The sequence below is a fragment of the Merops nubicus genome, unplaced genomic scaffold (genome assembly GCF_000691845.1).
Source record: "Merops nubicus isolate BGI_N331 unplaced genomic scaffold, ASM69184v1 scaffold51490, whole genome shotgun sequence".
Taxonomy (NCBI): domain Eukaryota; kingdom Metazoa; phylum Chordata; class Aves; order Coraciiformes; family Meropidae; genus Merops; species Merops nubicus.
This window is the reverse complement of record NW_008581884.1, coordinates 21,323-35,210: the sequence shown is the minus strand read 5'-3', so window position 1 is coordinate 35,210 and position 13,888 is coordinate 21,323. Positions and strand designations below refer to the sequence as shown.

The 13,888-nt window shown below is 41.3% G+C and overlaps 1 protein-coding gene across 2 annotated transcripts in view; it reads right to left on the bottom strand.

Moving 5' to 3' along the window:
• Nucleotides 1-200: 200 nt before the first annotated feature.
• Nucleotides 201-13,888, bottom strand: part of LOC103768546 (clathrin heavy chain 1-like) — a 27,511-nt gene continuing 13,823 nt past the window's right edge. For both annotated transcript variants that reach the window (XM_008935696.1, XM_008935703.1), the window contains 16 exons: nt 13,785-13,888; nt 11,821-11,943; nt 11,272-11,417; nt 10,711-10,894; nt 9,978-10,170; nt 9,557-9,714; nt 9,297-9,461; nt 8,919-9,026; nt 8,408-8,575; nt 8,175-8,324; nt 7,225-7,356; nt 6,767-6,877; nt 6,063-6,233; nt 5,048-5,269; nt 2,031-2,106; nt 201-1,008 (listed from right to left, as the gene is read on the bottom strand). The exon at nt 13,785-13,888 is cut by the window's right edge and continues 146 nt beyond it. In XM_008935696.1, coding sequence (XP_008933944.1) covers nt 893-1,008; nt 2,031-2,106; nt 5,048-5,269; nt 6,063-6,233; nt 6,767-6,877; nt 7,225-7,356; nt 8,175-8,324; nt 8,408-8,575; nt 8,919-9,026; nt 9,297-9,461; nt 9,557-9,714; nt 9,978-10,170; nt 10,711-10,894; nt 11,272-11,417; nt 11,821-11,943; nt 13,785-13,888 — 2,327 coding nt within the window. In that variant the 3' untranslated portion in view covers nt 201-892. The remainder of the gene's footprint in view (nt 1,009-2,030; nt 2,107-5,047; nt 5,270-6,062; nt 6,234-6,766; nt 6,878-7,224; nt 7,357-8,174; nt 8,325-8,407; nt 8,576-8,918; nt 9,027-9,296; nt 9,462-9,556; nt 9,715-9,977; nt 10,171-10,710; nt 10,895-11,271; nt 11,418-11,820; nt 11,944-13,784) is intronic.

Here is a 13,888-nt window from a genome sequence, read left to right as displayed (position 1 = left end):
TCCCTACTGCCTCAGTATGTTAGCAGTGTGTCCCCCTCCCCAACCCTGACACTGTGCTCTTGCATCTCCAGTACTTTGGCAGCCCATGCACACTCTGCTGTTCACTTGCCACACACAGCTGAGGTTTCCTTTAGTACCATTTAACGTCGAAGTAACATGCTCTCTTCTTGTTCAACAAAAAGCCTCTGGGAAGTGTTTGCTCTCTAGCACGAGAAGATTTATTTTCTTCAAGTCTCGGATCTACTCCAGAAAATATAGAACAGACTCCAACAGCATTGAACCCAAACAGCATTATTGTCCAGAAAAGGAAACTTTCCCAATACTCCTCTAAACATTCAGAGCACAAATATTAGAAAGCCCATTTTTTTTGCACATAAGACTGCAAATAAAATGGGGTAGTCAGATGTACACAAGATTTCAACAATTCATTATTAACAAGATGCTTCACTGAATTGTTAACAACCCTGCTACTTCAGTAGCTTCAGCTAAAGCTTTAACAACTTGGTGCCAGGCAATTTCCCAGCTGCCCTCAATGGGCTTTGCAAAAGGGAAAAAAAAAAAAAAAAAAAATAGGCTCTATATGCTCTCTTCCCCCTGGCCTCAAGCAGTTATTGCTATATGAGTTAGTGAAATAGTGCCTTAACTTCAGACAAGAGTCTCACAATGTCATTACCAAAAGCTGCCTTTCAGAGGTTGAAATGTAACCGGACAATAATCAATAAATAACAGTACAGGCATCTTGTTGGAAGTCTCCTCACTGAGCCAGGCAGCATGTGTGTTCAGCCAACAGAAGGTCATCTGTGCCTTTAGGACCATTGTACACTTCTTGGAGAAGTTAAAAAGGGACGGGAAGGAAGAGAACAGAGACAGTGAAGGTCTGTCAGAGAGCTAGTTACATATTGAAACCATAAACAGGCGGCTGGGTGAATCCTGGTGCTGTGTATCCATATGGGAAGTTTGCCTGGGGAGGTACTGCACTGGGGCCTGCTGTTAACATCAACTGCTGGCCTAGAAAAGCATAAGAAAAAAAAAAACAAACCAGTTAGCTTAAGATTCCAAGCTTCCCTACTGCTCACTGTACTGTGGGACAGGATTAGGAGGTTTTAGCAAAAGATCAGCCACTGTGCAAGCATACACTAGCAAGCCACACTATTACTCAATGTGCACCACAGGGTGGGCACCTACCACCTGCTCTTGCTACCAGAAAACTACCAAAGCAAGGCAGGACTCAGAGGGCAGATGAGTACCAACTGACCTTAAGGGCATGATAAACGTGGCTTGTTTTGAAGATAGCATACTGAAAGCCAAACAAACTGATACTATTTAACCCATGCACAGTCAGAACTGAAAAGTAAATCAATTCAAGGAAATAGTTAGGTCTGTTAGGTCTCACAGTATGAAGAGTGCTGCACAAGGCCTGAACACACACTACAGATTTATCTTCATTACTAGGAGTACACATGCCTCATGCGTACATTAAGTTCAGGTTAAGTGATAAATTAGACAATGAACCAGTCACATCCTTCCCTTACCAGCCACTTCTAGGTGCTTGTTAGCAGAATGCTTCTTCAGAAGGGCTTCTAAAATAGCAGCACACTTGAGGACAGCCATTGGTTTTTTGGCTGCATGTGTCTTAAAATGGGTGAGCTAGAAAGCCAGTCTGCCTTTCTACTTGGAAGAGCAGAAAGCAGACATGTTCCTCTTAGACAGGAGTAAGAGGATTTGCATGCTCTGTAAGTTATTCCTGAGGCTGTGCACACCTTGGTATCCCCTCTCCTGTTACAATACTGAAAGATGATTCCTAAGATAGAGTTCTGAGCCATGTAAGAGAAGCAATACTTCAGCTGAAGAGTAGAAGTACTGTAGTAGTGAGATGTCACTGCAACTTACACAGTTCATCTAGCAGAGAGAACCATTTTACTGTCTAGTTGAAACCAGTTTACTTTGACTGGAGGTAGTCATTTAAGTTACCTCCACAAGGACACCAGAATGACAATAGGTAATCAAATAAAACCAAGTCTTTCACCTACCAAATACTATTGGAGTAGGTTCAGTTACTTGTTCCTCTTCTTTTCTTAGGCTTTCAGAAGCATCAAGTTTATCCACCTACATTGAAGTGAACAGGAGATGTATGAAGGCCTTGTCTAGGAATTGCACCATCGTGTGAGGCTTTCCATACCTGGTACTTTAGCTATCAAGTGTTCCTTCAGTTGGAGACTATGAAAGTCTGTGTGTTCCCAGCAGGTTATGTTGTAAACCCACCCTCCCAATTGCTTTAGGTCTATTGCAGTAAGCAGTAGCTCTCAAATGCAGCTGAGATCACCATTACCTTCAAGTGAAGCACTTTTGGGGACCCTATTCTAGTCACTATTTATTCTATGACCCAGAAAACAAGCCCATCAGACTGCAGTTCCAAGCACCATCTCAAATGGACCTAATCTACACTTACCCATTAGCTAGCAATCCCTCTTCCTTTCAATGAGAGCACACAGATGTTTGCAAGTATTCCACAACCTTATCTAGGTCTACAGCCTAACCTGGAGACTACTGACTTAGCCATATTAGTATTCACACAGATTCTTTCTAGAGGAAACTCTAGAACCATCATGGAAAGCAGTCTAGTAGTAGCAGCAGCTTTATACAGATCTGAGTTTTGTGCCAAAAAAAGTTCTGTTCATGCTGAAAGTGCTACAGTAATGCAGGAGCCCTGAATTTAACTTTGAATTTGGGATGTGGGGAGTAATCTGAGAAGGCAACAGTACCTTCCTTCTCTCAGGTTTAACTTGTATTTTCTGTAAAAGAACCACTGAGACTGAAGACTGCGAGGCATAATCACACAGCTTCACATCCAGACACAGGCAGTACTAACATCCTAAGCAAACCTACATTTAGCCCAACACTGTATTTCAGCCTCTCTTCATCTTCCTTTCTCACTGCAAGAATCACATCTGGTCTGAGAAGTGCTGCAAGAAGGGTCTCTATTACACTTTAGAGATGCTACCTAGATCTGGTGTTTAACACATTCCTGGATTTTTTGAGGTTTGCAGTTCAAATTAACTCAAACAGCAGTAGGTCTTTATCCGGTTCATTTATAGCTGTCAACCTAACAGTTCTCTAGGATAACACTAAATACCGATGTTACAAATGCTACCTATAGTACTATGCATCTAAGCAATTGAGATCTACTAGCTTCAAACTAGGTGTATGGCTCTACTTACTTATGACCTGTGAGTCCCACTTTCTCTTGGATTAGACTTTCCTCTTTGCTGCCCCTAAAGCATTAAGGGACTTTGAACACAAGTGCAGTTACTCCCTCTGTTGGAGAGACAGCAAGCACACCAAGAGCAGCCTCCTGGAAGGGACAAGAAGCAGCTCTCCAGGAAAGCCTAAGCACCAGTCTGCTTTACTGCCTAGAAGTGATGTTCAAAAGGTTTGCAAATGAGTGTGATCATACTCGGTGTGCCTGGCCCCTTCTGGGACATAGGCTACTCTGTGCTTTAAGATCTTTTTATGAGCAAGAGATAGGTAAGTTCTTGAAGACAAATACACCCCACTGATAAACTAATCTATTCTTTTGTACTTTTGAAGTTAGTTACGTGACAATTTTAGACATACCACATTTATAAAGCCCATTCTCTAATTCCATGTTTTGCAGTTAATTCAACAGACTAAATTAGTTCCACTGTAAACCACTTTTACCATGCAGATTTTCCATCTGGCAAGTTATCCCGTATTTAGTACATGTGATTACTTGTAAATCCAACCAGCAGTTTAAAAACTGATTTTAGACCTAAACCTCATATTGAAGAGTTCAGGTAAACTTGTGTGGCAAGTTTCTCCTCAGTGTAATATGAGGAAGAAGAGGCATTCAAGGTATGTGCAAGTACTTGCATTATACTACCAGGCTATAAGTTTACAGAAGCTTTATGCTGCTGTTCAAATTGGCCATGCCTGAAAGATCACACTTCAGAAATTCACAGCATAGCAAGCTATTTGTACGCAGAACACATCCTGTTATATGGCAACCACTTTTGTTTAACTTATGAACAACATCCTCCCTGCCACAAGCTATCTAGTGTAGCAAGCAAGAGACCAAGCAATCAAATCCTCCCCAAACACTTGCTTCTGTTTCCCATGAAGAGGAGCAAAGACTGGTTGGATTTTCAAGTTGCATGTGAATAGTTATCTTTTTAGCATTAGCAAGTGAAACAGGAAATGAGTTAGAGCTAAATTACACTGCTCTTCTGGCAGAAGCTACAGCTAGATTCCTGTAAAAGAAACCTAGGATATTGAGGGACACAAATGAACATAAAGAGTTGAAATCAGAGTGTCACCTTATAGAACAGCCCATCAACCTGCAAGAAAATTCAGAGGGGAATACTTAACATGACTTGATTAGAAGCAACCTGAATTAGTCACTTTTATATCATTCGTTTTAATCAAGTTCTTTACTATGATGTCCTATGCAACCCTAGAGGCTTCTAAGGAAGGCTCTTGGCTTAGTATCTTAGAGCTGAGACAAGCACATCTCAGGACTACACATGATCAGAATCTCTTCTCTCAGCTGAGGACTAGCTATTGGTATCAGCATTGTACAGGCAGACTATACATCTAAAGGTCTGTTTTCCATTTAAAAAAAAGCTTCAGCAGTCTACTCCAATGGCTGATGTAGGAATAGTGTGCACTATTAGTTACTCAAAAGCTGTATTCTTTGCAACAAGAAAACAGTACTTTTGCAGTTACACAAAGGAGTGATAAAGGTTACCTGCATCAAGGACATCAACTATGGAGCTGCTCTGAAAAGCATACAGTTGCTTATGTCCAGTGTTAAAAGCAAAAGTTCACTTAGACCTCTTTCAAGTCCCATGGCATCTATTTACATATTTTGCTAGCTAGCCTGAAGGGATTACCCTACAGAGCTCCACAGAAGACTTAGTCTGAGGAATATTCCAACAATATTCTAAATACATGTAAAGAGCTCTGGTTTGCATAATGCTCATCATCCAGCAGACTAGGAGTCTCAGCTTTTAGCCTATGCAATACTCACTTTGGTAAGGTATTCTCTCATCACTTGGATGAAGTAAGGCATTGCAAAGTCCATGATGTTATGCCTCCACGACAACTCTAGGACTACATCTGGGTGCAGCAAGTCATAACATGTGAAAAGGCAGGCTGCAAAGCACTCCTGCTTGCCTTCTTCCAGGAACCACTGAAGCAGCTTCTCAGCTAGCTCTGCATCTTTGGACTCTGCAGCATACTGCATAGCATCCTACAGAAAAGAACAACAGTTGAGCTCAACCCTTGTCTGTCAGCATCTTGCACTATACCTTATATGCATGTTAGTGCTAGCTAGATAAGCCCGATATTTGGCATACCATGAAGTCAGCTTTTAAAAACACTGGGTATGTTCTGTAGGAGCCAAGCTATAGGGTATACACTTGGTCACATTCTCTTATTTTGAGGCAACCCAGATACCTGTATTAGCACTATCCAACTGGGCTTTCCTTAAGTACTTGAAGTGACCCAATATGCTTTTGCTTAAGTCTTGTAGCAGATAAGATAAACAGCCTGTTATACCACCTACCTCACCATTAGATATTAAGGATTACCCAAAACAGAAGAAATTATTTCATCAGCTGCTTGTTATGGGGTAAGACAGAAGACTATCTGCCAGCTCTCCTACAGACTAGGCAAAAACTGGCCCATGTGAACTCACTGCAGGCTTGAAGACTATACCACTGTAATCATGTCTCATCTCTACCTTTACAAGGGTGTAAGCCTCAAGTTCTATGGAAGATGTTCTGTACTGATACAGAAAAGTATGCAGATGCCACTGATTGAAACAGATAGATCTTTGAGGACAGCTTAATATTACAGAGTTAGATTAAAGATACAAATTTGAAATTGCAAACACTTAAGTTGTATGAATTTGTGTAAATGTCAAGTGAAGGGCTAAGACTCATTAGAACTCCAGACTTGAAACTAATGAAACATTCAGTGTTCAGGAGATTAATGCTTCATAGTTCAGACTGTTTTGGTAGTCAGGAAGGCTGAATCCTCACCTTATACAGACGGTCTTTCTTGCACAGCTCCACGCTCTGTTTCCAGCGGTTGTTACCCTTATACAAGTACGCTGCAATACGCCTAAATTCAATTAGTTCATGCTTCTCCAGACGCTGAGCCAACGTTATGTTATCAAAGTTGTCATAGGCATCAATGGAAGCTCTCAAACCCTGTTTGAGAGAGAATGTTACATGTAGTTCTCACCTACTACCATCAAGACGCATCTAAGCACGGTACAGAAGTGTCCAGGTTCTGCCAACTGGGATGTTGACACTAAGGCTACAGATTGTTTACCTCATCCATTTCCTGCATCCTTCCCAAAGATTTTTTAAGATGCTAACTTTATCCTGATTTCACTTGATGGAACAGAAAGGCTAGTTACCTTTAGAAGACAAAGCCTGTCTAAATATCAGCCTATGAGTCAGAAACACATCTGTTTACATAAGCATTGCCAGTAGAGTACACACCTGATACTGACCTCTGAAGCCTGTTCTGAGAAAAACTGTGGCATCTGCTTTGTCTGAAAATTGTCAGTGTCTCAAGACTCCTGCCCTCAAACAGCCAGATTCCAACTCTGTTGTGTTGCAGAAGTTGTACCCAAGGAAATTATTATGTGTCAGTTGGGAAACAAGCAAACTATGGTCTGTTTTTGTTGGAGAAAGAAGCGTCTCTCAGGCCTAGCATTCTATTTTGTGGGGCTTACCTGGTAATCTTCCTCTTCTGTTAAAAGGTTGTTCAGGGCTTCATTAACTCCTTTGTTGTTGTGGTTCTGGACTGAACGCAGATAAGGCTTTACTAGAAGTAGCTGATTAACCTGGAATTAAGATGTTTCCAATACAAGATTAAGTATTAGTATGTCAGCTCTGACACTCATAATCTTGAAACAGGTTCCTACTTATTACAAGAGTTTGTGCTAACTGTCAGGACCCTTCAGACAAAGCATCTTGTATTCCCAGAATTAAAATAAAAACAGTCTCCTAGGCCAGTTATGATACCTCTTCCAGCATATCCCATATCAAGTGAGGATTAGGCTGCTTCTCAGTCCTTTCTACTGCAGACAGCTACCTGACAGACATCATCTCTTCTTTTGCAGCCAGAGACTGAGGCATCTTTAACATGAGCAACAGGATTTCTTGTTTGTCTACCACCTCCCAAACTCACCTTTGAGAAAAAATTGACTGTCCTGGTGTGATCCAGACGTGGAGATAATACAAGCAGGAGATCATTGATCAGCAGCGGTTTATAGTCCAAGTAGAACTGCAGGGCTTTGTAGTACAGCTCCACATTGGCCACCTGCATGGTTAGGCAGCATTTAGTACTTCAAACAAGTCAGTCTACAGTGCTTATTTTAGACCACTGAACTCAGTTTATCTGACTCTTAAATAAAAGCTTCAGTTTCTTTCTAGAGGCCAGAAGTGTTACACTTACATGCAGAATTCTTGTTTCATTTATGACTGCTTCTTGAGCCATCTGCTTCCAAAGAATGAAGTCACCAGCTACTGCATGAGTACAACACAATTTTAACCCATTCACAGTTAAAAGGTCCTGGCACAGGTAGCCCACTACAGTTACGGTGACCATTTGTTGAACTCCTGAAGCCAGTAAAGGGTGTAGCTTGGGCCAGTCTTAAGTTCTTGCTTTGAAATCCATGAGACCAGCAAGAATGTGTTTAGTCTCAAATCTTGTCTAAGCTATTCATCAATTTACTGTTCTCTGCCATATTCATGGGATTGCCCACCCCAGTTCTCACACTTGAAGTAGCTGGAAACATTTGCAGAGATCTCTTAAGAACAGTTACAGCTTCAAACTAAGACAGAAGTCAGCTCAAAGGTATTAAGGTTACACCGCTTGCTTGTGACCTATGATCCTGAATAGTCTCTGAAAACAGTCTGTGCTAGCTGCTGCCACTCAGTAGAATGTGCTGCGCCACTGAAAACAAAGGGTATAAGATTAGATAAATTCTTGCTAAACTGATTGGAAGTTGTTTTAAGTAGAGCAGGAAATCTGAGTAGTAGCTTAAGCGAACTCATTTTCTCAACAGCAGCTCTGTTGTGCATTTTGCCTCTGTTCTCAAAGAAACTTTTGGCACTTCCAGTTAACTAGTTACTTACCTTGGCAATTATATCTTTAAACTGCCCTTCCTTCCAGGCATCAGTGGGATGATTCATCATAGTAATTATTGCATTGTCATACTCCTCATACTTGTCATAGAGGAATACAAGTTCTGCCCAGAGATGAGCCTGTTCTGCAGCTCTGAGCACCTGACAAAAAAAAAAAAAACAGTTTGATTCACTGACAGCCTCCCACCTTCACTTGCAGTGTAACTACCTCATTCACTGCATACCTTTGGAATATTAACTCTAGACCAGAAGAGCTCCAGATGTTCCCTCATTTTCTGAGGCTTGAATTTGGAATATAAGATGGCAAGTTCAGTAAACATTCCCATGTGAGCACGCTCTAGGCCCAAAGCAGCTTCCAAAAGGGCAATCAGTTCTTCAAAGTAGCCACGATCCTGGATGTTAGGAAAATAAGGGTTTGATTGCAAATTTGTGACCAAAAGGCACTAAAACCATGCTAAAACACATTTTTACTTAAATTCAACATGCTTTGTTTTTCTCTCCAAATGAGAGCACTTCGATGTGTAAGAAGTTATTCCAATGAGGCAAAAGAATTGTAAAAGGGACAATGAAAACTCACCCTTTCGTTTACTAGAGAAGAAATTGCATGCAACTATTAGGAAATAGAGGAAGAATGAAGATCACCCCCATAAGATATTGGGTTTTACCTGTGACCACATCACTAACAGATACAAATACACTGTCTAAAATCATCTAGGATATTAACAGTGATCTAACCTGATAGTAACTGATAAGCTCTTCAAGTTCATCAGCATGGATGACTATGTGTAAGCCACAGATCTGTGCCAAGCGGAATTCTTTTCCATCCACACAGGCGAAGCATACCTGAAAGGAGAATTAGCAAATAGTTAACAGGAGAATACTGCAATGCTTAATCTCCTTATGTTAAAGAGAAAGTTAATTAGCAAAGCTTCACCAAATTTGGTAAAGCTTATGTCCAGTTACAAACAGCCTTTTTGGAAAAGGACAGCTTATAAAGCTATGGACATACACTGTAGCCAGTAACAGTTAGCAAGCCACTGTCAGAGCTAAAGCAACATGCTCAGACGCAACAGTAGAGCACATAATGCAGACTTAAACACTGGTTTAAGTTACCTCCTTCCAAGTCCTTGTGCTGTTGGCTTTGCGGCCACTGTCCACTGCTGCCTGATACTCCCCAAGATGCACCAAGGTAGATGCCAGGCGTGCGAAGTTCGATACGTTGTTATAGAGTAGTTTTGCTGCTTCATACATCCTCTCTTCGTAACAGCGATCACCAACCTGGATTACAGGTCCAAGGTAAACAAGGGTAACAGCAAGAACCAGGAGTCAGCCAGGCAGCAAGTCATACTTGGGAACCGTGGATCAAGACATACCTGTTGTATATGGGCATTATTAGGGCCACTAATAAACTCCTCCAGTTCTGATAGACGATTAGTTTTTGCCAAAGCAAAAATAAGTTCTGTCTCTACATAAGACTCTCTAGCCTTCTTCCGGGCCATCTGTAAGAACTTGACTAGGTCCTCCCAGTTATCTTGAAGAGAGAAGAGATATTCAAGATCCTTTGTTTAGTCATTCAGTATTGACCACCCTGCCCACCTTAGGAACTATTTTCACCAGTAGGTTCAAGAATCTTCACCATGATACTAAAGCCATTTGCATTTGAGTTAAGGAGTTCCCTGCTAAACAGTCACCTTCACATAAGGCTGAACTTGCAAAAATCCATCTGGCAAGCAATTCTGCTACATACAGCTAAATAAATACATTTTACTTCAGTCTGAGGCCGCTTTGCCTTACCATTTCTATTAGCTGCTTGAACAACTTCCATGTAGGCAGATGGATCATCTGCCTTTATATAGGAGTCAATGGCTTCTTTCACCAAGTCCTTCTGCAGCTGTGCTCTGGCTAGCTGGCTCCATACTGCTGGTTCATTGCACCTCTCTGCAAATTCATAAGCACGGTCTAAGTTGCCAATGTGCTCGATCAGCACCTGTTTGAAATTGAAGTTGCAAGTTAAAAATAATATCAAAGCTTTATAACATTTTCCTTTCTAACAGAACTGCTCCTTCACATCCATACACAATTCTGTGTATGCCACAGGAAGCTAACTGCTTTTAGAACAGCCATTTCTATCAAGGAAGTAGAGGCAGCAAGTCTGTCTCCTGTTTCTCCTCTGCCTTATAGAGGTCAGTAAGGCTGACCTAAAGACAATGCAGGAGATGCAAATGCTACTAGGCATCTTTCCAGTATTAGCTCCAAGGTAGCTACTCTGAATCAAATGCAGTACACACTGCCCAGGCATGCACTGCAACATCTCAGCAATTGATTATGTTGACCACATCAGCCTCTGAAATCATTTTGACCTTGTTTTGTTATTTGCACATAATCCTCACTTCTCCCTGCAACTTGGCATCATATGGGAACTGTACTCTTAATAATTTAGGTGACAATAACTCCTTGAGAATCAATAGAACAGTATGCTTCCTATTCTCTATTACTAGAGTATCTCTATGCAGGACCCACACCTCACCTGAATTGCTGAAGTATTAACATCAAATTTTCTGAATATAGCAAAGGCTTCTTCATACAGCTCGTTACTGATGGCAATGTTTGCAATATCTGGAGCATCGTAGTTGTCCAGCCGATTGATGTATTCCATCACACGGGTGCGGTCAGCCTTGATGGCAGTCAGGATCAGCAGGTTCTGGAGATTCCTTTGGATAACAGAAGGCATAAGCTATAAGCAGTGCATGGTAACACCTGCTTCAATGACACGTACTGCACTCACAAAAAAAATGCACTTGCTTGCTGTCACTAGAAACAAACTTTCACCCCCAGACTGAGAAGCACTGATATTTGCCTTCAAAAAAATCTTACCAGTGTTCTCAACACATCCCTGCAAAGTGCACAGTATGAACTCACTCTGCTCTTAAAGCATGGAGTGCTTTAAATTCTGCTTCTTCACCTAATTATACATGCTTAAAAGCAGAGACATCCTTCAACCAAGAGGTCCACAAAATAACTTGGGTCACTCCACAAACTAAACAAAGGCGTTGGGTAGGCTAAAATTTGGACAAAGCTCTCCTCTTACCTGTGTTCACTGAATACAGAATTGTCCAAGACAATTTTTTCTAACAGCTCAATCAATTCATTAGGCAGATCAGCAGTCATGAAAGCTTTCACCGTTACAGAAACCTCCTCTGGATCTTGTGTCTCTGATAAAGCTGTCTGGACAACCTGGATTTCAAGGCAGGAAGGCATTAAGTATTTTCCCCAAATGACATATCTGCCAACTTATTCCAGTGAACTACAAACTAAGGCTTCAGAACTTTAAAAGTATTTTGTCACAGCACGGAAGAGCTACTTCTGGTTACAACTACTAATGACACACCTTGGGTCTGTAGAAGGAGCAAATACCCTAGAACTAGGTCACTCCACAGGATGGGAATAATATTTTACTGGTAACTGAATTTTCTGACCATGAAGGTCAGAATTAGTATTTGCCATTTAAACTCTTATAAGTAAATTTCAGTATGGTTGAGATGGGGCCTTGAGCAAGACCTTGTTGAGGAAGACAGCTCCATGCTTCTGAGACATCTTGAGGTCTCCTCATACTGGAAGTTCTGGCTTTGTGCTGTACCTGGTCAATAAGCTGCCGCCTGAATGGGTTGTTTTCTTCCAGAACATTTGCCCAGAGCTCAGGGTCCTTCCTGCGCACCAGATAGCGAGCCTCACTCTTAAACAGGGAATTCTCATTGCAGACCTGAAGAAGTTACAAATATTTGCATTAATGTCAATACCACAAGACAGGTTTAGCTAGCTATAAATCAGACAGTCTAGAAGACTGACTAGAACCAATTGCTGACCAATGCTAAAGGCCACAGACAAGTTCTTACCCAACCTCTGATCTGGAAGGCTCATGGAGAAGGTCTCCAGCAGAATTTCTATAGCTTCTCTTGGTTTTGCCTGACACAAATACTGTGACAGTAGCTTCACAGTAACTATTTGCTTCTGTTTGAAGTGAAGACCTGCAGAAGCCTCAAGAACTTAAGTTTTAAATCTAGAAAGGGAGCCACTTGCCTGGACAGTGTTAAGTAGTGAACTGAGGAATGGTGCTGGTGTTTTAAGCTAGAAATGGGTTACATGCTTGGTTATTAAGTTTACACTAGAGTGTTCAGAGTGGCAAGTGGCTTGGATTCCTCTGTTAAAATGTTAAGGGTACAGACTAAGTATGAAAACTCAGAAGTGCAGCAAGGAAGAGTTACAAGTTATCATCCTAATAGTACCACTAGCTTCAATTTCCAACTAGAAAAGAATAATCCTGAAAGCCTATTTCATGTTCTACCAACAGGTCATGGTTTAATATCCAAACTAGCTCTTTGAATCTCAAGTACTCTGCTTTAAGCAAACTAGTAGTAGCATGATTTTGCTTTATGTTGTACATCTACAAGCTCAGGAGCTGAGCTCTCTTCTAGGAGGCAACAATGTATAAAGAATAATTCCTACAGGAGGAAGATCTTTTCACCATAATCAGAAACACTTGCTCAGACCATCACTTTGTCAAATAAACTAGGACTGATGGGGTTTTATGGTTGATCAAAATGTTAAGGTTTACCCTAGTAAAGTTACCTAACAAAACCAAAATTCAGAGCCACTTTCATATCCTGAAATAAGAGCTAAATGTAGGCAGGTTTTTGGTGTTTTGTTTGTTTTTTTTCTTAAATGGTTAAAGAGGAGGTATTATTTAAAAAAAAGCTGCTTCAGGCTGGAAAGTCATCTACCTTCAGCAGCAAGTCTAGGTTATACTACCATTCTAAAACTCACAGGATAAGCTGTGCCAGGGAACAGCATTTACTTCCTTTCCAACAGGGCAAAGGAAGCTGGTTCCTACCCCTCCACAGCTGACATTCTTCGCATAAGTGGGGGTAGGAGGAGCATGTTCTCCTTTCTCAGCACCCAAGCACTATAATTTGGCATTAAGCTCCAGTGTCTAGTTTGAGGCTAGGATGTGTTTGGAAAACCCTGGGAATTTCACTTGTCCTTGAACTTCCAAGGGAGGTTCTAGGAATCAACAAGTTTGAGATCACAGAAGAATGTGATCAGATCCTTGCAGTTTGACTGCCAATGTTTTCCTCATCCCTAGGTAAGTACTGGAGCAGCTCCAAGGTCAACCACAATAAGGGAAAATTACAAGCCCTCTTCTAGTTTCAGGGCAGCTCTTCCTCCTACAACTAGAGCCAGGCTAGATAACTATCTGTCCCTTCTGATAAAGTGCTTAAAGCTCAAAAAAACCCTGTCAAATTAAAAAAAAGGTATCACAGTAGGCATATTCATTAGCTGGGCCCCAAAAAACTAATTTTAAGCAGAATCAGTGGATGAAAGACATGACTGAGACCTTAAAGTTGCAGATGTACACAGTTTTAGATTGGACACAACGTAAGAGCATAAAAGTTGTGTCTCCATATAGAAGAATACTGTCTACCTCCACTCCCAAGTGAGACAGCAAGACAGAACTTCTGCAAGTGTTACACAACTAGCCAGCCAGGCTTCCACTTCAGGCAGCAAGTAGTTCTTTAACATGTTTGTAAGTGCAGTTTTGCTAACCTTTATGAGTTCCAGATCACATTGTCCCCTCTCATAAGCAACGCAGGCCAGATGAGGGTCCCTCTTTTCACAATATTTGCCAACTACACGGCTGTCATAGTAAG